General features: G+C 38.7%; 1 protein-coding gene across 1 annotated transcript in view; it reads right to left on the bottom strand.

The window, feature by feature from the left end:
• The window catches only part of LOC127626701 (E3 ubiquitin-protein ligase rnf213-beta-like), a 40004-nt gene that overhangs the window by 2521 nt on the left and 9973 nt on the right, over positions 1-27510 (bottom strand). The window contains 41 exon segments of the mRNA XM_052102675.1: positions 174-263; positions 1192-1389; positions 1606-1683; positions 1779-1980; positions 2099-2279; positions 2596-2679; positions 4430-4562; positions 5931-6167; positions 6981-7066; positions 7412-7577; positions 7710-7958; positions 8064-8098; positions 8204-8285; positions 8730-8972; positions 9236-9346; positions 9621-9743; positions 9916-10106; positions 11097-11313; positions 11489-11600; positions 11809-11908; positions 15605-15779; positions 15907-16084; positions 16674-16774; positions 17392-17512; positions 17652-17839; positions 18129-18332; positions 18432-18607; positions 19055-19188; positions 19437-19625; positions 19788-19923; positions 20064-20220; positions 20333-20382; positions 20542-20658; positions 20741-20874; positions 21071-21169; positions 21323-21459; positions 21616-22092; positions 22183-25536; positions 25637-25792; positions 25902-26086; positions 26193-27387. Coding sequence (XP_051958635.1) covers positions 174-263; positions 1192-1389; positions 1606-1683; positions 1779-1980; positions 2099-2279; positions 2596-2679; positions 4430-4562; positions 5931-6167; positions 6981-7066; positions 7412-7577; positions 7710-7958; positions 8064-8098; positions 8204-8285; positions 8730-8972; positions 9236-9346; positions 9621-9743; positions 9916-10106; positions 11097-11313; positions 11489-11600; positions 11809-11908; positions 15605-15779; positions 15907-16084; positions 16674-16774; positions 17392-17512; positions 17652-17839; positions 18129-18332; positions 18432-18607; positions 19055-19188; positions 19437-19625; positions 19788-19923; positions 20064-20220; positions 20333-20382; positions 20542-20658; positions 20741-20874; positions 21071-21169; positions 21323-21459; positions 21616-22092; positions 22183-25536; positions 25637-25792; positions 25902-26086; positions 26193-27387 — 10581 coding nt within the window.

Below are 27510 nucleotides of genomic sequence, written 5' to 3' on the forward strand. Positions count from 1 at the left end.
TTGAATTTAGAAAAGTGTTTAGGGACCACAAAGAAACAAATGCTAGAAATTAAAATTTGAATGTATATGGAATGTTAATACTAGGTAGTTTACGCAAATATACTCTGTGACAGCAGTAATTGTGTTTCATAACGACCTTCTTGTATGTTTCATCACATCTTGGCTCAGTTTACCTGTCCTCTCCTCATCATCTGTTCACTCTTCCAGCAGGTAAGGAGCTGCCATGTGGCTGTGCACTGACTCAGCCGGTTCTCCTTCAAAGCCTGAAACACCGAAGGGTAGAATCAAATTACAGAAGTAGATAGGTAATATGATAAAAGTGGCAAGTACCTGCTTGGTAAAAGTTGCTTTGTAAAGCAGTGAAGACAAAGTTGAAGGAATAGTTCACCCAAAAATGAAAATTGTCTCATCATTTACTCACACTTATGCCACCCCACATGTGCATGACTTACTTTCTTCTGCTGAACACAAACAAAGATTTTTAGAAGAATATCTCAGCTCTGTAGGTCCATACAGCACAATGCAAGTGAATGGTGACCAAACTTTTTAAGTTACAAAAAGCAAATAAAGGCTGCAAAAAGATAATCCAAAAGACTCCAGTGGTTTAATCCTTTTTTTTTTTTGAAGCGATCTGTTTTGGGAGAGAACAGACCAAAATATAATTCCTTTTTCACTGTACATCTCGCCATTGCAGTCTCTAGGAATGATCATGATTTCAAATTCGATTACACTTCCTAACGCCATCTAGCATTTTACGCATGTGTCAATCGCTAGGAAGTCTAATCAAGAATATAAATCATGCTGATGTCAAGATTTAAAGTGAAAATTAGTTACATTTTTGGTCTGTTCTCACCCAAAACTGATCACTTCTGATCACTTCAGAATACATGGATTAAACCACTGGAGTCGTATGGATTACTTTTATGCCACATTTTTTGAAGCTTCAAAAGTTTGGCCACAATTCATTTGCATTGTACTGTATAGACCTACAGAGCTGAGATATTATTCTAAAAATCTTTGTTTCTATTCTGCAGATGAAAGAAAGTCATACACATCTAGGAAGGCATGAGGGTGAGTAAATGATGAGAGAATATTCTTCTAATATGACCAAAAGATCATCTCAGAACAGAGAATAAAGGGACAAACCCAGTAAAAGTCCACTCAGTTAACTCTAATGTTTGAGTGTCTTACTTCAGTTATGCTGCTTGAGATGTGTTGGTCCATTTTTAGTGAGTCCAGAAGATAGGATAGCAGCAGAACCTGTGGGTCTCCTCCGGTTTTACCCAGAAAACGAAGCCCAATCTCCACAGCATAAACTGCATCACACACATCAGTGAACGAGCGCAGCGTGGACCTCATGGAGCTCAGCACAGAGCCCTTTAGTGATTGCTGTCAAACAGATGGGAAAAACGAGGCTTCCTTAAACAGAAAACAGTGATATTTTCTCCCAGGAACATTTACATACACTCAGGAATATTAAAGTATGTGAAATTTTTTGGTTTGTTTGACATTTAACACTTTCAAATAACCCAGAATGTCTACTGAGTCCTACCATTTTTAAGAAACCGTTAAGCGAATTGACACAAAAGAGGCTACAAATATTACCTGAGGGATTTTGACTCTAACTTCATTAAGGACTTCTGAAAAATTCTGATGGTGTCTTCTCAGATACTTATCAGTGTCCTGTAAGTGAGAGTTTTCATTGCGATTTTTATGAGTATTTGGAAACTAATAAATTACTGCACACTAGTTCGATAGAAAGGTTTACAATGACTCACTGTTTGAATGCGTGGTTTTCCTGCAAAAAATCGTCTACTGAGCTCTTTCTCAACAGCCTGATGATCACAGGAACTCACTGTTTGCGTGCCCTTTTCTAGTGTGTAATGGCAGTTAGCTAACACCAGAGGGAGCAGCTCCCTTTCTGGGTGACACAAGGCTAGTTGACTCTCAGACAGTGCCACCAATGGTACTCTATAGTCACTAAAAGAAGAAATGCAACCAATTCAAAAGCATCAATAAAAATAAATTTAGGCTTTATCATACAAAATCACACTCTTCCAGGAACATTGTTGCAATACAAAAATGTATAAACCCCCACCTGTCTTCCTGATGACAGAGTTTCCTGGCCTCAAGAACAAGACTGTTGTGAGTTGCAGATAGGAGATCTATGATCGCGTGGAGACATGAGCCTGGTCCACGATGACTGAGGGAGAGAAACTGCCCAGAACTGTCCTTAGTGATTGGTTTTTCACATACTGCACGATCTATACCCACTGAAGCTGAAATGATGAAGCAATAAAATAGATTCAAGATTGAGGTTTATGTTTTCAGTTATTTTTTACTACATCAACCTTGAATTATCTGCAACAAAAGACATGCAGCAAACATAGACTGTGAATTTAATTTTGGTGCATTACTGAAATGGTTGAATTATAATTCAAAATGACATCAATTCTGTTTTCAAAAAAGTTAAACTTTTTAATGTCAATTAGTACTTAAAATTATATACTGATAAATGTATGCCTTTAATGCACAGCAAGTTGCTTTGGATACAAGCATCTACCAAATAAATAATGTACATCTCGCGCAGCTTACCATTATTAACTATTTCAATTCTGAGGTGGTTCCACACCTTCATGAAGATCTTAACTCTTTCTGACAGTATTTTCTTCTGATGACCTATTTTCAATTATAAATCAGAATACAACAATGTCATATATCTCCATAAAATTAGGGATGTGTGAGACTAGTCGACTAGTCGAATAAACGGTTCTGATGCTGCTAGTCGACACTGGAATTACTAGTAAGTTAATATTTTTCCACATTAAACTGTTCAACATTTTTACACATTTACGTTTGGCATTATATTTTTATAGAGGTTGCACTTATATTACTGTCATATTAATGTTACGCATTTTAAATATAATTAATAATACAATTATTATTGAAAAAAAGAGGATAACTGGAGCAGATAAAAAGTTGTATTTCATCTCGGGCTGCGCGTGCTTCTTATCTCTCTCACTTACGGTGCGTGCAAGAAAATGCCCTCTCGCTAGATGAGCAAACTCAGCAAAGTTAAGAAGCTGTGAAATCACTTCGGTGATGGTGTGGGAAACCAATGGCTTGAAAGTCAGAAGAATTCACATTAGAGTCTTCTTTAAATCTATGCGTGCTTATAAGTTAATTCCCCATTGAATCGGGCTTTCTCAAGCACAGGATAGCCGCCTCAGGTGAGTCAAGTCCTGTCTTTCACCGGACCATGTTGACGTGTTAACTTTGCTCATCAAAAAATGTATGCCTTTGATTAGGTAGTCAGAAAAGTACTGTTTTAGGCTAAGAATTAAAAAATTTTAATCTGTTGATTACAACTGATTAAATCTGTTGACAGGGGCGGAGCCAGGAGTTTTTCAAAAGGGTGGCCAGGCAGGGGTAAACGATGAGCGATGGGGGGATACAATGACACCCGGGACGGAGAGGTTTGGCGACCTTGGTGTGCGTACATGTTAAGTTTGTACAGAGATGATTTCACCTCTGAAGACCTAAATTGTGCCAAAAAATGTCAAAAAAAAATGACTAAAACAGCAATCGCGAGTGGGGTGGCCAATGGGGTGGCCAGGCTTCGGTCCATGGTGGCCACGGCCACCCCGGCCACCCACTAGCTCCGCCACTGGTTGATTAAGAAGGCTTTTTTCAGCGAGATGCCGACTGCTTAACGATATAAATGATCTTTTCTTCAGTGTGCATGTCATGTTTTGAATACATTAGGTTTATTGTAGGCTATTTCTTGTATCCTATGGCATTTTTTTGTTTTTACATCGTAAGTGTTATTAGTTCATGTACCAAACAGCTATCATATTAGATCAGTGGCTAATGCATGACTGCACGTCATGAAATACGAACAACTTTTCGGCACATTTTTTCTCTCTCGTAGATTTGGCTTAGCCTATATGTATATTATATTCAACAATGTCCTGACTGTTTTAATAAATTAAGTAACTTTTACTTGGTGAATTCCATTTAGAATAGGCTATTTGGGTTGCTCTATTGGTCCTGCACTATTCATTCAATTGTTTTCAATAAATAAACCTGCATTCGTTAAAGGTGAATGCATGTCCTGTTCTATATTTAATGTACAATGATGATAATGCAGGCAAGCAGGTTGCAGATAAATGACACTTTTCAGCAGAATTTTGCGTCGGATTTGGAAAAGATTAAGTATTTGAAATGGGTTGCATAAACACAATATTTTTACTGTTTTCTGAAGGTTGGTTTAGTTTTAGACTAGTCTACTCCAAAGGTTTCGTTTAAGCATCAGTGAAATTAGTCATTCCACACATCCATACATAAAATGCATAACACATTCTACTGGTTATGTCCACCAGTGAGTAGAAGCAATGACAGTCATGTTGTATGAAAAAGTATGACAGACCAGCAGGAATACTATGAAGCAATGTTGTGATGGTTTGAGTCTGGGTTTCAGAGACTGGAGGCACTACTTTCACTAGATCAGACAACAGGGCAGCAAGAGCAGGCAAATGGACCAGCTGTCTTATGCAGTGCACCTGATAATCATAAACAAACACATGGAGATGCAAGTTTAGGAACATTTTTAGTTAACATGAAACATTGACAAACATTTTATTCCATATGGTGACATATCACCAAGTGAATCAGGACATTCATCTAGAAAAATATAAAACAACTACGAGTATACTATTCCTAGGATGATCTCCTCAAAAAGTGTAAACACTGTGGCATTATTAAAACATTGCTCAAAGCATTACTCAAAACTAGGTCTATTAATCGATTACAATTTTTTAACTAATTAATAGAACAGTTTTCATGACATACAGTAGATTTGAACAAACATAAAAATACAGTATAATCATAAATATATTTACTTTATACTTCATTTCAAAGAACTTGCAAGAAATTGGTTAGTCATCATTATTTACATTTTTTTAAATATGTAGTTGTTAAAATGTTCAGTTTTTACGGATAAGGTTAAACAAATTTTTTCAGATTTAAATCTCTGATATAAGTATATGTATGAATGCCATAAAATCATTGGACATTCTGTAATTAAAAGTTGAGCAAAATCATTTGGCGAATATAGCAGATTTGTTTAATAATAGGATCAAATGGGCAGATTCAACTCATATCAAGCTTTATTGGCAAGACAAACTTAAGTGCACATTGTCAATGCATTATTAGACAATATACATACAGATATAAAACTAATTGAAAGCTGAAGTTTAATTTGCGGAAGTTTAAAATCTCAAAACTATTATTTTCTTTGGCTGTTGTTCAGTCTTTATCATGCACACACTGGGTCTCTCTCGGACAGTGAGTGAGCATTTTCGGGAGATGCGAAGAGATACGGCAGCTTGCCTGTATTTCTCCCACACCTGGCTCACCACTTGCAGCTGAAGTGTAAATTGTCCACACAGTAAATAGCGCATAACGAATAAGCGTGTACTGCTCAAAAACAATCAGTTTCTGTGCTAGGATGTGCAGTCGAGTTGACCGTGTTCCCTCACGGAAATTGGGGAAAAACATTAGTAAAGTTTCAGGAAATCAAAAAAAAGGATACTTTATTAATTGCGTACATTTTTTAACGCATTTTTTCATTTATTCGATTAACAGTTGACTGTTTAACACATTAAAAACAGTTGAAGCAATTAATGCAGTATCCATTTTTTTCCATTTCCTGAAACTTTGCTAATGTTAAATTTCCCAGCCTACTCAATACATTACTCAATGTTGAGAGTTTTAGGGCACAACTACCTGTTTGTCCGAATAATCTTGGACGAGACTTGGGGAATATTTAAGTGCCGTAGAAATTACACTTCAGTTAAGCAAATGGACAATATCAGCTCAAAATAATGTTACTTCTGCTAATAATAAATAATATGCCACTAAAAACTTACCTTATTGAGAAAAAGGCTTAGCAGTGGTGTTTGACTGTGATCTATTTGCTGGGAGAAACTTTCCACCGTTAGCACAGGTGAAGGGCTCCAGAAAGCAGAGTGCATGGTGGGGCAGTTAGTGGGGAGATGAAGGATTGTTTTAGGGTCTCCCCTGAGCACCATCATCAAGGGGCTGTCAGAGAGTCTGTTATCAGCTGCAATCAGATCCTGTGCACTACCTAATTTCCTGTTCAAATCCTGAAAACAGGCAAAGGCTCAATTTAACCCAAGCAAAGTACACGCATTCACAGTTATGTTCTTTAATTGAATATTCAAACTGAAAAAAAAGAAGTTAAACACTTAAAAATGTAGTAATGGCATTGCCTTGATCACACAATATCCTACCAAGGAGCATTTATTTATAAACAAGTGGGGGGCCTGTGTAGCTCAGCGAGTAAAGACGCAGACTACGACCCCTGGAGTTGCGAGTTCGAATCCAGGGCGTGCTGAGTGACTTCAGTCAGGTCTCCTAAGCAACCAAATTGGCCCGGTTGCTAGGGAGGGTAGAGTCACATGGGGTAACTTCCTCATGGTCTCTATGTGGTTCTCGCTCTCAGTGGGGTGTGTGGTGAGTTGTGCGTGAATGCTGTGGAGAATAGCGTGAAGCCTCCACACGCACTATGTCTCCGCAGTAAAGCACTCAACAACCCACGTGATTAGATGCGTGGATTGACGGTCTCAGACACGGAAGCAAATGAGATTCGTCCTCCACCACCCGGATTAAGGCAAGTCACTATGCCACCATGAGGACGTTAGCGCATTGGGAATCTACCTCTTCAGTGTCCATGTAAAAACTCTTTATTTAATGCAAAGACATTCCAACATTTTTATGCATTACTTTGAGCCACTTTATATTCACAAGAGGTGTAACAACCAATACAATCTATATTTATAAATTTGCCTCCTCCAATTTTTAGAAGAGAATCAGTCCTTTTCAAAGACTCATGATTGAATATATCCCCCATTTTTTCAAATGGTTCACTGTATGGATTATGCAGTATCAAGACTGACCTGTAAAACAGGACTGATGGCTGAATTACAGACTGTACTCTCCCACTGCTCTCTGGACCTGCGTGATGACAGATCCTGGACACCACCTGGCACATAGAAAAAGGTGTCAATGTTTTTATATTGCATAGAAGGCCACCATAGAAATCATTATAGGGGAAGTTTTTTCTGTGGTTATTCTTCAGTTGCAGTAATTTATGACTACACATTTGGCTTGCCTTTTAAAGGCTGCAACTTTTAACTGGCTTTATCATCTATACAATTTTTTTTTTTAAAACGGAACGTTTTTAACATCAACTTAGGTTTTCTGTTAAGATAATTTGTTAACACTTGTGGACAACTACTTCCATCCATATTATTTAAATGTTATAACTGAAATGTATGTGACATAGGAGAATGTTTAACATTAGTCAAATATTAATAAATATTCAGACCTGTGGTTGTTTGTAAAACCAGGTTGAGAATTAGATGCACTATGATGGCAGTGTCATCCATATTAAGATTTAAAGTCTTCCCAAGAACCTTCATGTCCTTTTCAAGATGTTGCCAGAGGAACTCATAGACATCCTTAACAGTTGGGTGGATCATAGATCTGATGCCCTGTGAAGAGTCAAGACCTTAGTTAGTAATACTTAGGTCTTACTTAGCAATTGAGGAACTGAAAAGTAATGCACAAATTGCACGAGTAAGAAGTTAACTTTCAGCAGAGATGGCTCATTCAAACCATTTTACCTGCTGGTGGTTTATGGCCCCTTGCAACATGGCCAGGTGAAGACATAGGCGGAGGACACAAGACTGTGCTAAAGACAGGTTCCTGTGTGGGGCTTCAGACCGGTTATCAGCTTCCCCCAATATATGTCCTGGTTTTGTCTGGTCTGTGATTTCATGGACTGCAGTAAATCCTGCCACTGGGTTATGGTTGTGGCCTCCTATACACACTCCACATGTGGCACAATTTGACAAAGCCACTGGTTTACCACACTAAATAAATTGATATAAATAGAAGAGCACACTCAATTATTCCTTGAACATTGTATAATTTTATATATATATTAAAATGACAGAAAAACAATAAAGAATTCTTACCTCTCCCACAAAGCATGCATGACCATTAGCACAATCTGTAAGGCAGCAAAGAAAAATTATTGTGGTCAATATTTAGAAAGAAAAAAGATGAAAAAAAAGGATTTAAGATATTTAATCTCGCCATGGCAAGATCCACTCACAATACATCTTTAGTGTTTTCTCTTTGAGCCACTTCTGGACCTCACTGGTGTGGTCGTCTGGCATAGTGGGTAAAAAGGCTCCCTGAGTGAATGTGAAAAAACATGATTATTAGTGGTTGACCACATAGGTGTTTTAATGGCAGATGCCGATACCAAAAAATATAGAACACAGGGTGGCCGATGGCTCGTTTTACATTAACACTTAAGATGCTTTTTTCCAAAGTGACTTCCAGTGCATTCAAGGTTTACACTTTATCAGCTTGTATGTTCCCTGGGAATCAGACCATGACTTTGGTATTGCTAGTAGCATTAAAAAACTTAAAACACTTCATACAGAGTAGCTGTGTGTCATTAGTAGTAAACTGCATCAAATTGTATTTTATTTATTGTATATTATTGTATTCTAAACAAATATTTGTAATTACTTAGAGCAGAATATAAAATTGGCAGATTGCCAATCAAATGCAAATCACTTGAATTATACCTCCTAAATGTGGCTTATTCATTACTGTAACTGAGTCCTTACTGTCATGTTCTGAGGTTGAGAGGAAATCGACTGGAGTGGACTGAGCAGTCTGTTGCCACTGTGAAACACTACACTGGCATGTAACAGGAGCTCCAGAAGAGGGCGACGTTGAGAAGGTACACCTGCTTTGAGACTCAGGTGAGATCCTGGTCCTCCAATCTGATTGGCTAAGAGAGCGGTGCAGAGCTCTCTGACATGTCCTGATACATTCCCTCTAATAAAGTCCTTCAACAAGTTTATCTCCTGTTGAGATAGGAAATTAATACATTAATGAATTGCACTGGCTGACAGAACTTTAAAAACACAAAGTCTTGGTCTGCCAATGCGGAGAGTTTTGCACACTGTCCCCTAAAAGTTACAGTGAGTAATTTCTGCCTCTTGTGGCACCAAATGGAATTGCAATAATAATGATTGTTTCAAACATTTCTCCCAAACACTCCTCCTGTCCCTTTTGAAAAAATGACACACTTCACTATGAATTCTCTCTTTGTCTAACACACTTTTACCTGTGCTTGAGGATTTATTGCTCTTTCAGATGACATGAGACGACAGGTGACCTGTCTGAACACAGCTAGAGTCAGCAAGACGCTTTTCAAAGAGCCTGAACCGCCCATTGCCTGAAAAAAATACTTGTAGTCAATTTCCAAGGAAAATATAACATCATGTCAAAACACATGCCATTGTCAAACGTGTTCTTAATCAGACCTCTGCTATGAAGCTCTCTTATCATTAGCTGCTACCTATAATTACCCATTATCTTTAAGACTTGTACAGTATCATATGCTTTACATTTCAAATTTTAGTGTCAAGTCTTAGCCCTAAGGAGGCTTTTTTGATCACACAATATGTTTTTGTATGTGTCGTATGTTTATTATAGCAATAGACTCTGACCTGTAGGGCATCTTTCAGCCCATCTGTCCTGCCTTCCTGCAGTGCTTGTCCGACTCCATCTCTAAGAATCCGGTATGACTGACCACAACACAAAAACCGATCCACCTCTGCAGGAATCAACCTCTGTAGAAAGGAGAAAGCACTGTGATAACTGTGCAGAAATGAAATAACTAACACCTAACAAAAAAGCCCTAAATCTTTACAAAATACAACATTTACAAACAAACATTACTGTATTTCTTTAGAATACTAGAACCAATGAGAACTTGTCAAAGATCATTTGTATTGGTCGTACTTGAAGGCGTAGTATCTCAGCAGGGAAGATCCATTCATAATCAGCACTGTTGATCAGCACTTGTAGACAGTCCATCCCAGCATGCCTGTTGAGCGCTCGGAGCAGATAAACTCTGTACCAGTCATGGTCACAGTACTCACACACAGCCTTTACCTGATCCAAAAGCTTTAGCTCCACAATATCACAATTACCTGAAACATACATAAGGTCAAAACAAACATTTTGCATTTAAGACAATTTGCAATCTCTTCTAATCAGGGACGGTTCTTTGGGGTGGGGGGGGGGGGGTGTCTATGCCCCTGTGTCAATAAGACTGGTCCCCCCCAGAGACCCCTGTAAATTTGGATACGAGGGAAGGGGATGAAGTTACTTTTTTTTTTTTTTTTTGGATTTTCCCCTGTTTTCTCCCAATTTGGAATGCCCAATTCCCAATGGGCTTTTAAATCCTTGTGGTCACTTAGGAGACCTGCCTGGAGACCTGCCTGGAGTCACTCAGCACACCCTTGGATTCAAACTAGTGAACTCCAGGTGTGGTAACCAGCATCTGTACCACTGAGTTATATTTATGTATAACGTCAATTGAATGAATGCTTGGACACCAGTGTTTTAGTGCTATGTGGAGAATTTTCAGGTGGTCCCATGGCAGATGGTTCTACATGGAGTACTATTTTACATGGAATACCATTTTACAACAACATAGCAAAATGCCGTAGAGTTTGTGGGGAAAACCAGAATGTTATGGTGTATTGACTCAAACATGTGTCATGAGCCTTTTTATTCATAATGTTTAAAAAATTTGGGTTGGTAAATCTTGGTTGTCATCAAAATTTTTTACTATGTTAGCAAATATAAAATGGCAAATTTTGTTACTTTTACAGAGGACATTTTAGGTATAATGCAGTTGCCCCCCTACAAAAACACTTGGCCCCAGCCTGGCCCCCCCAGTTAAAATGGACTAGAACAGGCACTGCATCTTTCTGTGTTCAGTTTGCTTATGCATTTGAAGAAAAGTTTAAGGGACACCCTTTCACAAATTAATGATGCAATTTAATGTGATAAACTGTCTTAATTCTTGTTATGCTTTTGCCTTTAATCTACCTTGAAGGTGAAGGTGTCATTTTTTATTTTAAAATACTTCTAATATCCAAGCATACTTGCAGAGGGAACTGAGGACCCCTCACCATTTTTTTGGTCAACAGCTTTGTGCAGGATATGGGCAGCTGAGTCCAGACACATTCTGAGACGAGCCATAGACAGCAGAAACTCAGCTGGGTCATGCTGTCTGGAAGTTGTCTGTTTACGAGCCATTCGGCTGAGGAAGTTCACATTCTCCTGCAGACATCTATGATTCTCTTCCACATCAACAGCTCCATTTAATCCAGAACAGAGCAAAGAATCCTGAATAAACACACATCTGCTTTTAGACACAAACATGCAGAGCTTTAACAATAATTAAACTGGCTGCAACTGTAAATGGAAGCAACAGCGGTGACTGCCTTCAATAATGAGTAAATATGTCTTGCAAATACACCTGGGACTGGTAGAACTACAAAAGGTTGGGATTATCACACACCTGGAAACAGTTGACAAAGAGCCGATAGAGTTCAGTTCTGTCCTCCGGTTGCAGAAGCTTGCTCTCCAAGTTTTCTAAGTAGCTTTGAATATGCTTCTTTGCCTGTTTGAAGCTGGAGAGATCGCCTTATATCAAACTGTATCAAATCTTGATGAGTGTTAAGCAAAACTCTCAAAACGACTGTGAGGTCGTGAAGTCGAAAGTTCAGTACACAAAGGCAATACTGCATCTTTAAAGTTAAATACAGTAAGTGAAGACACATATGAATGCATGTGTATGTACAGTATGTGTGATTGTTATTGCAGTATAACAGTAGGTACCTGTATTGCAGAAGGAGTTTGGGCAGCACAGAGCGCACTACAGGGCTTTGGTCAACACACTCCAGGAAAGGTGTGAGATCTCTGGTCTTATAAACATCTCCTGTAACATATGCACATATAAAGAGTACATAATTAGTTTGTGTTTGATCTTTTCAAAGAATTATTCAATCTGGTTTACAACACCAGTGTGAATGATTTGTTCATAAAATGGGTTGATCCAGTTCTCGAGTGAAATACATAAAAGACTCAATGATCCAGTCGCAATGGTTAAACTACTCACTGGAGGGGAGGATTATCAGTGAATAATGATAACATTTCAGTCTATGTCTCACCCAAAGCTATTCAGAAGACTTAGAATGTAGCCAGAAGCTGTTTGGACCACTTTATTATATTGGTATGGTCATTTTAGCCCTTGTGCTGTGTTCGTTTTGTGCTTACACATTATGTGTTCAGCCCACTTAAATTGTTTATGAATCTCTCATATTTGATATATTATAACAAGATATTGTATTAGATCTTTTTATCAACCTTTTTTTTTGTATTTGTACTCCATTTTTGAACATATTTAAAAATATATATATTGATAGGATTCATTTAACTGAGCTCATACCAGGCTAGTGGATGCAATCTCTGTGGAAAACAATATATATATATATATATATATATATATATATATATATATATATATATATATATATATATATATATAATAATTACATAATAAATTAATAACCAATTGCTTGATCTGAACATCATTTGTAATTTTAAAGCTTAGAATCTGGAATCCTACTAGACTTGCCACGATATCATAATTTTCACACTGGTGCGGTGTTCACGTTCAAACCGACTACCTGTATTACCACTGGTTGGATGCTAAGTGGTTCTATGGGGTAATGTTCATTGATTTAAAACTTTGAACTTTATTTTATAATTCAAATGAAACTGAAAATAATGAAGTGCAATTAAAATGTGTGTTGTTCAACTTTTTGAAAGATCGCTTTTCAACAGTTGTGAAAGGCAACATTTCTTTGGCAATGAACCTACTTCATAGGTGCATTCTCTCCATCATGGGTTACCGGTCGGGTATTTCATTGTCTTTTTGTAGGTTGTTGCGGGTTTAATGTTTTATTACAGTTCATCCCAGGACCCAGTTTAGCTGCTTCGGAAGGGTAATTACTTTGAATATGTGTGAATAAATATATTTTGTTCCCAACTAGAGCTGGGCGATATGCAAGAAATATGTTCATGATATATATAAAAAAAAAGAAAATCACAGTATCCAATTATATCACCAACTGATGGGTCGGTGAATATTCTTACTTTAATGATTTTGCACTGAAAATTAAATTCACTTATTTAAAAAACAAAAAACTTAAACCAAAGTAATTTCTAAATTCAAATTTCACTTCAAATGAAACAAAAAAGCAATTAAAAAAAGTGGTGAAAAAAAACAACATATATAACCACCTTTCCATTTACAGTCATGCAAGTATCCGTCTATGACAACAGGTGGAAAATTACTAAGACAAATTAAGATATAAAAACAATTATAAATGTAAAAATAATAATTATAATGATGATAATAATCACAGAAATATAAATCATGGTTCGAGGTGAATATGTTTTTGTATTATTTTATGATTTAATCACAGATGTATAAGCTGTATAAAAAGTGACCCTGCAGAGTTGTACCCACAATGAACTGCTCTGTGGAAATACAGCGAAACGAACTCAAAGCAACTCCCGAGCGGAGAGGGTCATCTGCAACATTCTCCTAGTTGATACTATTCTAGCAAAAAACGTTCAGAAGACTGAAACTAAGAAAGAGTGAGAACCAGAGGCCAAACTGGAGTGAGTTTTAGTCTATGAAATTCCTACATACACACATAAATATAATAAACAGGAGTGTATTTTTGTGATGTTTTCCTTAATACGCCCTGAAACATATATACGGTATAACATAGACAATGACATATCGCAACTTACAGCAGACTATCCCGATTCAAACGAGCCCAAACATAATATGACACATCTGCTCTGTTCTGCCCCCCTCTTTGGACCCATTGCAGTTTGCCTACCGCAACAACCGCTCCACCGATGATGCCATTGCATCTACAATACACACTGCTCTCTCCCATCTGGAAAAAAGGAACACATATGTGAGAATGCTGTTTGTAGACTACAGCTCAGCATTCAACACCATAGTGCCCTCCAAGCTTGATGAGAAACTCCGGGCTCTGGGCTTAAACAGCTCGCTGTGCAGCTGGATCCTGGATTTCCTGTCAGGCAGACATCAGGTGGTTAGAATGGGCAGCAACACCTCCTCATCACTGACCCTCAACACTGGAGCCCCGCAGGGCAGTGTTCTCAGCCCACTCCTGTATTCCCTAAACACACATGACTGTGTGGCAACACATAGCTCCAATGCCATCATTAAGTTTGCTGACGATACGACGGTGGTAGGTCTGATCACTGACAATGATGAAAGAGCCTACAGAGAGGAGGTGCACACTCTGACACGCTGGAGTCAAGAGCACAACCTCTCCCTCAACGTCAGTAAAACCAAGGAGCTTGTTGTGGACTTCAGGAAGAAAGTGTCCACATTACTGAGGAACTCACATGGTCCGTCCACACTGAGGCCGTTGTGAAGAAGGCTCACCAGCACCTCTTCTTCCTGAGACGGCTGAGGAAGTTTGGAATGAACCACCACATCCTCACACGGCTCTACACCAGCACTGTAGAGCGCATCCTGCCTGGCTGTATCACCGCCTGGTACGGCAATAGCACCGCGCACAACTGCAAAGCCCTGCAAAGGGTGGTGCGAACTGCCAGGAACATCATCGGAGGTGAGCTTCCCTCCCTCCAGGACATATATACCAGGCGGTGTGTGAAAAAAGCTCGGAGGATCATGAGAGACTCCAGCCTCCCGAGTCATGGGCTGTTCTCACTGCTACCATCAGGCAGGCGGTATCGCAGCATCAGGACACGCACCAGCCGACTACATGACAGCTTTTTCCCCCAAGCAATCAGACTGTTGAACACTTGATCTATCAGGATCAATAATTAGCACTGCACTTTATTAATCTATAATCTCACACTGGACTGTCAACATATTCTCCTCAATATACTACTTCATATATATATATATATATATATATATATATATATATATATATATATATATATATATATTTCATATACTCCTTACTTATTGTATTGTATATTGTGTATTCTATATTGTGTGTATTGTATATAATTATTGTGTTGTGTAAGTATGTGTACATTTGATATGTAAATTGTGTTGTGTAAGTATGTTGTTTATTGTAATTGGTATATGTCTCATCACTGTCATGACTGCTATGTTGCTCGGAACTGCACACAAGAATTTCACCTACTGTTGCACTTGTGTACATGGTAGTGTGACAATAAAGTGATTTGATTTGATTTGATTTTGATTTGATTATGATAATTAGATCTTAAATATTCCTTAAAGATTGTACATGGAAAGACGATACATAAAAGGGCGCTCAACTCATATTGTGTGTGTGTGTGTGTGCACACATGTATGAGGACTTTGTTTGTGCAAACAAAATAGTTAGAAAGAAAAAGTCATCCAGATCAAAATGACTGGAACACAAAATAAGAGTTGAAAGCTTGAAAAATGCAGTTCCCATTCGTTGTAATTGCATGGAATAGAGCGACCAAATACACTCTTCAAAACATCCCCCTTTATGTTCTACTGACATTTCATTTGGGGTGAACTGTCCCTTTTATAACCACACTGATATCCCCTCACCTTGTGCTGAGATGAGCAGAGAGAAAAGCAGTTCAACCAGGTCCTCTGGGGGGTCTTGTTCATCAGTCAGACAAAAGCGAGAGACCACCTCCAGGAAAAAGCTGTTACAACATTTCCTTATCTCATTATGCTGTATCAGGGCTAAACTGTAAAAGACACAGAATCAAACATTCAACTTAAAATGAACTACAGTAATGACGTGAATTGTCCCATTTAAATTACGAAAATTATAAGAAACAATTTCCTTGTTTCATTCAATGGGTACCAGAGATTACACAGAGCAGGAGTTAAACTCACTCTACGTTTCTGGAGACAGTGGGCTGGTAGTTGTTGGGCAGAGATGCTCTGCACACGGGACAGTACTCAGATCCTTCTCTCTCTATGGATCTCTTCAAACAGGTCAGACAGAACACATGATCACAGGGAAGAGCAGTGGGATTTGACAGCTCTGATAGGCACACTGAACACTTCACACCAAACCTGTGTATAACAAGCAAACAGAGTCAATAATCAAAAGGAATTATTAGTGCTGAAAAGGAATTAAATGTATGGCATACATTAATGTACAGTCAGACGGACATTATTATTATCAACATTTGTTCTGAGCAATGTTTTCATTTTCTTCCTTTAACTGAGCCCTGCTAAACTTCTGTCCATCTATCAAAAGGGCTATGCTCAACCTAAAATGTACACTAAAGTCCTAAGAGGCCATTTCAGAACAGTTTGATTTGCAAGACCACGAAATTATGCAAAGAGAGCACCGTTGCTATGGACAATGGAGAAATATATAGTTTAGCTATCATTATACAAAACTTTTTGACTACTGAGTGTCACAACTGACCAATCAGAATCAAGTAACCCAGAAATCTGTGTAAAAGAAATACATTACATAAATACATGGTGTATTAAAATAGTTGCAAAAAGCAGTTTACAAAGTCATTAGTTGTATCTAGTCAAATGTAATACAAATTCTAAAATAAAATAAGTAATTGGAATAGCAATAGTTTTCAATAATATAAAGCATAATACTATTATCAACAGTAGTACAGCTCAAGAAATTCAAGTGTACCGTAGTTCTCTGCTGATGGACTCCTCATGAAAACCATTGAGTATGCGGATGATTTGCTGAAGATTGCCTTTGCTTCTCAAATCAGGATACCCTTCCATCAGCTGTGAGAGAAGAAAAAGCATAAGCAAAGACATTTAGGAGAATATTTCTGCTCTGTAGGTCCAATTTTGAAGCTCCAAAATGCAAATAAAGGCAGCATAAAAGTAATCCGTAAGACTCCAGTGGTTAAACCTATATCTTCAGAAATGATATGACAGGTGTGGTTGAGAAACAGATTCATATTTCAGTCCTTTTTACTATAAATTCTCCTCCTTGCCCAGTAGGTGGCTATATGTATGAAAAACGTGAATCACCAAAAATAAAAGAAGAATGTGAAAGTGAAAGTGAAGATTGATAGTAAAAAAGGGCTTAAATATTGATCTGTTTCTCAACCACACCTATCATATCGCTTCTGAAGATATGGATTCAACCACTGGAGTTGTAAGGATAACGTTTATGCTGCCTTTACTATATGGCCTTTCATAGATTCAAAATTTTGGTACCCATTCACTTGCATTGTGAGGACCTACAGAACTGAAATATACTTCTAAATATCTTTGTTTGTGTTCAGCAGAATAAAGAAAGTCATACACATATGGGATGGCATGTAAACATTGAATTCTCATTGAAAAACATTGAAAACCTAATAAACTGACAAGACAAGAAGGTTAGGACTCACCCCATGTAACTGGCTGCAGTGTTTCAGAGTCAGTGTTTCTATCCTCTCATCTGCTACTTTCATCTTAACTATCACCTGCTCAATGAAGGCAGCCACTAGCAGCATCCCATGCCACACTGACCTAAGCAAGTAAAATAAAGTGTATCAAAATTTCTCATTACATATTAATGCACCATTATGTTACTGTGTATTTAGCATAGAATGTGTAATCATGACATCTTCTATTTTCTAATTCCTGCAACATAATCTTCATAACTCACTTTATAGTGTCCAGCTGGCTCAGACAACCAGGGCTGCAAAGGGCACAATAGCTTGGACTGAACACTCTCTCTAAACATGGCTGCAGCTGCTCAACTCTATTCAAGAAGGTCCGGCACTCAGATTTAGATGTTACAGGTAGGAGCTTTGTTTCCTCAACACAGATACCAACCGCTAGAATGTCCTCACACTGTAATAAAACAACACAAAATAAAGCTCTCTTTATACCGCAGAACATGATTTCATTTACAGTACATATAGTTGTTTTATTATACTCACAGTTATATTTGGTCTGTTATATTACAATATAAAAGTAGTTGAAATGGGATCTAAGTCACTATTGTATGTTACGATTTGTATGCTGGTCCCCAGCATGGGATGCTGGCATCACACCACAAGGCTTCTTAGCAAGCTAACTCATGCTGGTTTTATTTGGTTTTCTCAGCAAGGCTAATAAACTACCATCTCCCAGTTCTCACCATATCAGGAGCTTCTTTCTTTTGTCTCGCCTGCTGGACGGTGTGTACCAGCTGGGGATTGAGCTGAAAGACATGTGATAATGTGTCCAAGCGTGGTGCATAGATTTGGGCTGCTGCAAGGATCCATGATGGGGAAAGCTCAGGGATAATGGACATATCTTTCTGCAGAGCATACACACAACCCCACACTGCACTAGAGAAGACCTGTGAGCAAATGCACACACACCCACATTAGAAAATTAGAACAAATACTTTATATTTGTTGAACAAACATAACAGATAAAAAATGTTTGTGTATCTCACCCTTAGCTCTTCCTCAGACTGGATTTTGAATGACAGAAGTACATAGTCAGTAAGATAGCACTGACCCAACTCAAGTCTCTCTCCCTCTGAAAGTTTTCTGATATAGTTGCCCAGTCCACTGCTTGAAACAGCACTAACAAACTGTTGAATCCTCACTTTGTTGCCTTGCTCAGTGCCTTAGAGAAAAACAGGGACATTTCACCAAAAAGTTAAAATTCTATCATCATTTTCTCACCCTCTTATTGTTCCAGTACTGTATTACTTTCTTCCATGGAACACAAAAGGATATGTTTAATTTTTTGCTAAATTAATTGTTTGGTTAGAAGATGCAATGAAAGTGAATGGTACGGAGTCTGTCATTCTGCCTAACATTTTCTTTTTCTTCAAAGGAAGAAAGTAATTTGGGATTGAAACAACATGAGGGTAAGAAAATGATGGCAGAATTTTCATTTTTTTGTGAACTCTCTCTTTAAACATTTCAGACGCTTTTAAAAGGGAAACCATGGAGAATATTGTTTTGCATGATTTTGCATCTTAAAGCTGCAGGTGTTTTACCCGAAATGTGTACGAGTCGTTTCTGTTTAGCTAACTGACCAATTGTAGTTAATCCCATAAAAATTTACCTCGTATAAACTCTGATTCCTCCCACAAACCTTGGCAGATTTGTTTTATCAGCCAGCTAAAAGGAGCAGCACAAGGGCGTTCCTCTTCTCCAATAAACAGGTTACACTGCATGTTAATCTCCTGCTCTGGAGCACTAATGGAGAAAAAGCCTAATCAGTTGCAGTTAAGACATTTGAAAGCTTTTTACCCTTTTGCCTCTAACAAAAATCAATGAATAGTGCAAAAGAATTGTTAAAATGGCAGTTACAGCTATCACACAACAGTATTAACTGGAAGTGTCTTTATTTCAATAATGTGAGTGTTAGAACATGTTTCTCATTTGGTATTCAACACTAAATAATTGCACAGTGTTTACTAAGGTTGTAATGCATTTAAAAATACCTTGCATTTTGTGAGAGGGTTAGATCAAGGAGTTGTCGATCTTCAAAGATATCCAGCCAGAACTGGACCAGACCCTCGCTCAGCCCTTCCCCATACAATAGGTACAAATTATGGTCTCTGTCCAACACCTCTAACACTCTGGCTAGCACTGGGCTCAAAACACCTTGTAGACTACGCCACAAAGTGTGCCTAAAGACAAATACACATTTTATTTTTGATAATGATAGACAGATTAGAGATAACAACCAGTAAGCCAGATTGATAGATAGATTTTTTTGTATTGTTTGTCTTTTTGTTGGGTTGTTTTTTATGTTTTATGGAGTTTGAAGTGGCATTGCAGTGTTGCAGTACCGAAGTGTTCCGCCTTCTTGTAAGGCTTCACGGTTCTTTGCCTGTTTATAAGCCCAGTCTTTTGCATTAGGAATCAGCTCCTCCCTTCGTATCATTGCAATCACTAGCCTCATTTGCAACACATTTTGGAACCGTACTGAAAACACACAAATTAAGACCACATTTGTAGCTTTTAAACATTATATATTTTCACAATTTCTAGATTAAGTAATACTTTACAATTACACAAATTTAATATGGTCAATTGCATCAAAAAAGGTAATAAAACCAACCAACCTCCTGTTTTCCCAGGGTCATCTCCCAGAAGGCCAAACAGTATGTTCATGCGCTCCATACTCCTGGAGTTTTTTTTACCCGTGTCTCTCAGCAATGACACAGCTTTCTGGGTGCAAGATCTAATGAGGGACAAACTGTGTAGACATGCTGAATCTCCCTGCCAACCAAATACACATAGTGTTTCTGTCAAAAGGTTGTATGTATCTAATATGGCCCATCTCTGCATGTTTAAACCTCTCCATGCATCTGTAAGCTTCAAAGGCATTTACCTTCTGACTTTCTGGTCTTTCCATATCCATTTCTTCAAAATCTTTGACATCTGTAAAAACAAAATATTTTTATTGCAGATGTTTTCATATTTTGAAGAAAGTGGGATGCTTGCCTGAACAAAACTTGCTGTAACAATCATGGGTGTTCTGAGTGGTCTCACTGATCAAGGGTGTTCTGAGTGGTTGTTTTTATTATTGCATTGTAATACCTGATTTCACAGTCTGTGAGATGAGTTTACTTATGGGTATTGCACAAATAGCCTGTAGATCTAAGCTCAAGTCATCGGAATCTCTGAGGTCATCAATATGTGCAGACAGCCAAACTCCTTAAGCAAATAAATATTTGTTAAGAATGTTTATTTGACAATATCCTGCAAATATTTCACCTGCCAACATATATACACTTACCTCCTTGAAAGCCAGTGTACTTGTTGCCACTTGTTGTACAATGCTCCCCAATTCTGGAAAGCTTTGTGATGAACACAGTATATAAGTTGTACTCATCTGACTTAAGGGACAACATTTCATTCATGGTACAGTATCTGAGGGCAGAGGAGTGACACATGAATGGTCATACATGCATACAGTACTTTAATATGGCTTGACACCAATTGAAATCCACACATTTTAATGCAAGTTTATTCTTAAAATTTTTTGCAATATAACAACACTTTTTTTCTGAAAGTAGTTCTTACAGATTGCTTATTGTTTTCAAGCTTACGGCATCAAATTACTTACTTTGCTGAAGCAATAAGTTCATTTTTGCACATGGACTCTTCCATGTCCATCTGAACCAGGAGAATATGTAGAGAGAGCCCAGAATCTCTCAGGAAGGATCTGTTGGGGGCGAAAAAAGAGGTAAAACATATTTCAAATTGTGGACCATTTTATGGCTAAAGTGTAAGGTACAAATTACTAATTGAAATCTACAGATAACATCAATAATATAAACTTTGCTGGCTGTGCTTATAAATGATGTCTGAATTGTACCGTATTTTGCTGCAAAAAGAGGCTTCCGTGTCAAATTGGTGTAAAGAGAGCAGAAGAAGCCTTTCAGTGGACAAACCCAAGGCTGGGGCAAGCCTTCTCACATCAGCTCCAGTGAGAAGACTGGAGAATGTTGTTATCTAACATAAATAAAAGTATTCCCTTTTATTAAATTGGTAGTAAACTTTCAGGATAAGACATTAAATCAAATTCATTACAAGTGAAAATCATCAATCACCAAACATTTGAAAAAGGATACATACAGTACATACACCGACTACAAAAGTTAACATTACCTCTAAGAATCTGCTCTTGTAATGATCGGTCTTGTTCAAATGGCTGTCTATCAGGTCTCTGAGAGATTTATGGCTTTGCTGATGAAAATATGTTTTCTGAAGTTTGTCTTTTTCTTGATTTCCAAATTCTGAATACTTCAACCTCAGTATAGAGTCTGGTGTGGCACAGTTCAAGAGAAAGCTTTTGGCAGTTTCAAAGGCTTCCTCTTCCTCATCCATGGTTTCAATGTACTCCATGTGCTCTCCTGTCCCTTGGTCATGAGGATTTTCATCCATTTTCACAAGCTCAGAACCATCTCCAAGAGTGCCAGTGTTTTCAACTTCTGTATAGTCTACCTTGCTGTCTACCTCCATTGAAGCACAGTCTCCTTCCACCACTTCAGAGAATTTTCCCATTTCCTTATGTGACTCGGTACCAGTCAAATCTTCATCTTTACCAATTACTGAGTGACAAGCTTCACTTTCCTCTCTATTCCTGTCTATGTCCTTTTCCATGGAAGTGTTAGAGACCTCTTCACTTGGTTCACTGACGATATCATTCTCATACATGGGTTCAAAGTTTTTAATAGCTTTATTATGGCCCTGTTTTCGAATTTTCTCTAAAGCCTGAAGGAGTGCACTGGCACAAGCATCACCATGAAAGCCAACAAAGGCATCTGATGTGCTAAAATTTGCTCCAGTAGATTCAGATTGCTGAAGTCTTGAGAACTCTTGCGTCCATTTTTTGAGTTTTTCCAAAACTCCGTGCTGCCAAGGAGCCAAATCTGTACTCCTATCAACTTTGTGTTTCTCAAGCCTGTTTTTTAGAGGAACAGGGAACCTTTTGTAGACTTTTTCCTGGTCCTCCACCACAACCAGTCTGAAGTCTCTGTGAACTCGACACTTTACTCTGTGTGAACCAAGCCCCAAGTCGACATACTGATGTCCACTGAAGTAGACATAATATTGATTCAAAGCATCATACAGGCTCTCATACAGATTGAGGAGATTCAATAGGATGACAGTTCGGCCGGTTTCCATGCATGCCTTTATTCGACTAACATTGCGACATATCTGGGCATATTCCTGGTCTTTTGGAAATCCTGAACCAAACACAATTTCAGGGCATGTGTATTTCTGCTTTGAGAAAATATGGTGTTGGATTATATATAAGGCAGCATTGTTAGTTGTGAGCAAAAGAAGGTAGCGGCACTCTTCGTCATTGTGGCGGTCTATGTTTTGTTCAATCATTTTCAATGTACTTGGAATTTGAACTTCTTGAACATTTTGGAAGAGGTCGCTGAAGTTATCAAGTGGATCAAAACCATCCCTTTGTCCACTGAAGTTTCTCAACACGGCTTCTGCCAACTCACGGTCACATGGTTCTTGATCTGAACCAGATCTTTTGACTGTTGCAAAAATCATTTTTACCAAGCTATAATAATCTCGGAGTCCAAAGAACTGTTCACTGTCACTTTTACAGATGTTTAGGAAGCCCTTAGCCAATTTTGGCAGGAGGTGCTTGATTTTGAGAAGAACAGCTCTGGAGGATGAGCAGATTCCTTCAGCTGTCTCTACTAAGTCTTTCTCACTTGGGTCCCAACGGGACACAAAAATGCCTCTGTTCATTTTTGCTGGGTCAAGAGCCCAGTTTGAGATTCCAATGAATCCAACCTTCATGTGTGGCTGTGGCATCTCACTGTCTATGCATCCATCCTCTAGAAGAGGATGCAATGTCTTCAGTGGCATCTGAGGAGAGTCCTCTGCAAGTCCTATTTCATCAAGCACAACTACCGAAACATACTCATCAAAGTTCTTATCCTTTTGGAAACGTGCACAGTTCCGAAAGGTTCCAATGATGCCTTCAGGACTTGAGTGAGGGCTGCATTGGAAAGACACCATGTGAACCTCTTTGAGTTTCCTGAATAAATCACAGTGAGAGGCCTGACGCTGCATGGCATCTGCTACAACAGTCTTAGCAAGAGATTTTGAACTCCCTGGCTTGCCAACCAGAAAGAGGGGAATTCTCAACTCGATACAGACCACCATGAGGAAAACATTCTCTTTTAAAGCCAGATTTTTCGCAATTGTTTCTCTTGTTATAATGTTCTCAAGAAAAAAGTCTTGGCAAGAAGATATTTCCTGCTCCAGTGATTCTTTAGTGTTGAATGAATGAGGAAAGCATGTACTTACAGCGGAGAGGTATGGACCTTTGTTTTCAAGTGACGGATAATAGCAAACACCCACGGCAAGCACCAAGCATTTTAAGGCCATCTGTTCCATTTCGATCACGCATCTATTTGGAAAAAGATGATCTCTGTGGTTGTAGAACCAGACCAGGACAGACATTGATCTCTCCACATCCCTAAGACTTACAAAGCTGCATTCAACTTTTTGGCTTCGCATGTATCTTTGAGAGGCAGCCAGAACTTCTGTGATCACTTTCTGACATGTAAGGGGCAATCCATGATCTCTAACCTGTTTTTGCACAATCTGTCGAATATAAGACAGTTCAGTTGAATCACTTAACTGTCCAAAATCCCATACGAGAGGCACCATGCTTGGGGGTAAAGGGTGCACACGATACACAAGCTGTCTCATGGGAACTTTACCAAGGAGATCCTCAGTTTCCTCAGCTTTAACTCTGTATCCAAGCCCAGCTCGCTCCAAGCGATCAACCATTTCAGAGCTGTGTCTTCGGTAGGGATTGCAGGCAGCAATTATTTTCAGACCAGAATTTTCCTTCAAAGGGTAACCCTGTACAGTTTTGTCACATAGAATCTCCTTGATTGCAAAGATTGCTTCAGATGTGTTGGCTTCATCAAAAAACAGAACTGTGTCAAGTTCATATTTTTGCCGATTGTCCAGAGCAAGTTTTTCTGCCTCTCTCACCTTTGTATAGATAGTCTCAGAAGTAGTACCTCCATGAACTTTGACTAGTTTCATGTTTTCAACATCTCTACCTTCACGTTGCAGATCACAGAGAAAGCGCACAAGCCGTGTCTTCCCACAGCCAGTTTCTCCGATGATGATCACTGGAATCTCACATCTGAATCGCATATGAATTGCCAACATCTTCATGACATTGTCGGCAGTGAGTTCATACGTACGGTCTGGATCAAACTGCCCCTTTTTCCAGCCTTTTTGAGCTCCAACAACAAAGGAAATTCTTTGTATTTTGTCTTCTCTCTCTAGTTTGTCAAAGTCCTCAGAAAGGTCAATTCTTTGACGTTCAATGCCTGAATAGAGCTCTTGTGACATCACATTTCCCATTAAAACTTTTCCACTTCGTGGATCAACTGCATTGAGAATACTTCCACATTTCTTCACATGAAATCCTAAGAAAGACATTGTCAAATGGTCTGCATTGAAAAAGATGTATGGGTGAGATTCATTTTCCCATCGCTTCCGAATAGTTAGTTTAGCTAGGATATCTGCCTCATCTTCATTCTCAGAGAATAAGGAGGGGCTTTGGTCAGAGATGTCAACGGAAGGAGATGCAAAGTCTCGAGCCATATGAATCATGAATTTTACAAGGAAGTCTTTGAAGCCACTTAAATTGTCAACAAGGAAGTCTGGATCACAAAACATGGAATCCTCACAGTCTTTCAGCTGAAGGTTAAGAAAGCAAGTAAAGTGCTTCAATTCTGCCCATGATGGGTCCTTTAAGCCACAGTTTGACAAAAGATGATGGAGACAGTCAACTGGATCACCTTCAACTGATTGAGCTTGATATTTGAAATGATCCAAGTTAAAATTCCTGTTGAATCTCTGCAAGTATTGGTAAGGTCTCTGAATGTCTTCACTCTTAAACTCTCCCATATCCATCAGGGGATCTAAGGATGAATACTCCTCTCTTTTTCTCTTGATCTCCCAAGCTTTGACTTCATTAGGGGGTCTGCAGAAGATAGTAGGTAGTGCATGCATAAGCCCATGGTGTGCCTGTATACAGAACAATGTACATACAGGTTAGTGCCAGTATTAAACAGATTTAAATATGAAATAAGTTTACAAAATGGAAAAGGCAAAACAAGAATTGTACCTCAATTTTGGTCTTACTGTTGAGACTGGGACCCCGTTGAAGAGATTCAACTGCCACCAAGTGAGCTGCATTTCTCCTCCATATATTTCCCATCCTGTCACTAAGACATCCTAGAACAAGCAATTTGAAGAGGAAATCCTCCAAACCACAACGTACCTGTAGAAACAATTAATTGATTCAAAATATCTAAAATGTCAAACATTCAGTCAATGTTATAGTTTATATGAATACATTCTATAATATAACAAAAATTATAGATACATACTGCTGCAGTATCAATGTGCAACAGCACAGGGTCCTGTTCTCTCAGTGGAGTCAGTCTTTGGGACAGAGTTTGGACAAATCCATCCACGTCGACACAGGGCTCTATGAGTCTGATTCTTAGACAGGTTGCTGTTGGAAACTCACTTTTGAACTGCTCAAAAAGACGCTTGACATACAGTGACTTCCCTGCATCAAGAATAGGAAGAAATTGTGAAGAAAGTAGAGTATCAGAAGTGAATATCTTGCCTGTTACTAAAACCTTCTATTTAAGATATAAAAATCCAACACATACCCACGGCTGGACGTTCAGATGAAATCATCCAGACTGAGAGTTTGCTTGGATAGACATGTGAGTGGTTGTCAAGCTCAGATGGGATATGGAAATGATGACGAAGGTAGTCATTGCATCTTTCTGCAGATATACACAGACCTGTCTGCACCTTATAGTTGCTGAAGAAGGAAGGAGCATATCTATCCTGGTTTACAGGACAGACCATCACTAGACAGTAATGAGGGCCAGCACTCTTTTCTAGTGTCTCAAAGCATTCCACCAGGGCCACACTCACATCATAGTTCAATGATCCTGGATTGACCAGTGTATAAATCTTCTGATGATTGCTTGCAGTACCCTGGAATCCTAGACATCTATGAAGGAAGATCTCCACCTCTTCTTCAGTTGTCTCCTCTTGGCACATCAATACCTCATCAATTGTAGGAAGAGGATGCTCTGGGCTCTCTGTGTATAATGTCAGTGTAGCGATAATCAGTTCCGATACAGGACACTGGATGAGGTTTGGCCTTCCCTCTTGTAGAATAGCAGGAATCTTGCGTTTGACGTACGTTTGATTCATCGCAGACAGACTGGAGAGGAACCGAGCAAGTGTTTCAACATCCACATGGTGGGTGAGGAATCTGGACATTTTCTCTTTAAATTGCATCCAGAGGTCCTCCAAACATTCTGTGCCAACATCTGGTAAACTGAAGCCCATAGCCATGTCAATATCACTGTTCTGTTCGAATTCCTCTGCCACATCACCTTCAACCATATCTTCAATTGTCTCGGTTGAATTTTCAAAGGACTCCATGATGTCAATTAAGGTGCAGTCTGGTTTAACAAGGGCCAAAAGATGCCACATTTGTTGTGGCACAGGTTTTCTTTTGACACTGACACTGTTGAGCCATTCGCAAAGATACACCATTTGCTCAGAAGTGTAATAGTTCAGTGCATAATACTGTGAGCGCATCTTAGACAAGAAGGTACACCAGTCTTTATGGAAGTCCTCTAGGGAGCGACACATCTTTTGAAGCTCCTCTACAACTTCACCCTTATACACAACATACTTCCTTAACAGGGAAAAGCTAACAAGAATGCAGGGTTGCTCTTCAGGGCTGCACGTTATCTCTGCTTCCCAGTCTCGGAAGAGCATATTACCTGCTGTGCGCAACTGCAGGAGGATCTGACCCACCCTCTGGACTCCTTCAAAAACCTACAGGATGAAAACATGGTAACTTTCTACAAAACTCACCTCCATTTCCTTAATAAAGTGTTGTAAATCTAGACATGCATGTGAGATGGTGATGGTCTTTTATTGGGAACTTATATTATAAGA

Source organism: Xyrauchen texanus, chromosome 33 (genome assembly GCF_025860055.1).
Source record: "Xyrauchen texanus isolate HMW12.3.18 chromosome 33, RBS_HiC_50CHRs, whole genome shotgun sequence".
NCBI lineage: Eukaryota > Metazoa > Chordata > Actinopteri > Cypriniformes > Catostomidae > Xyrauchen > Xyrauchen texanus.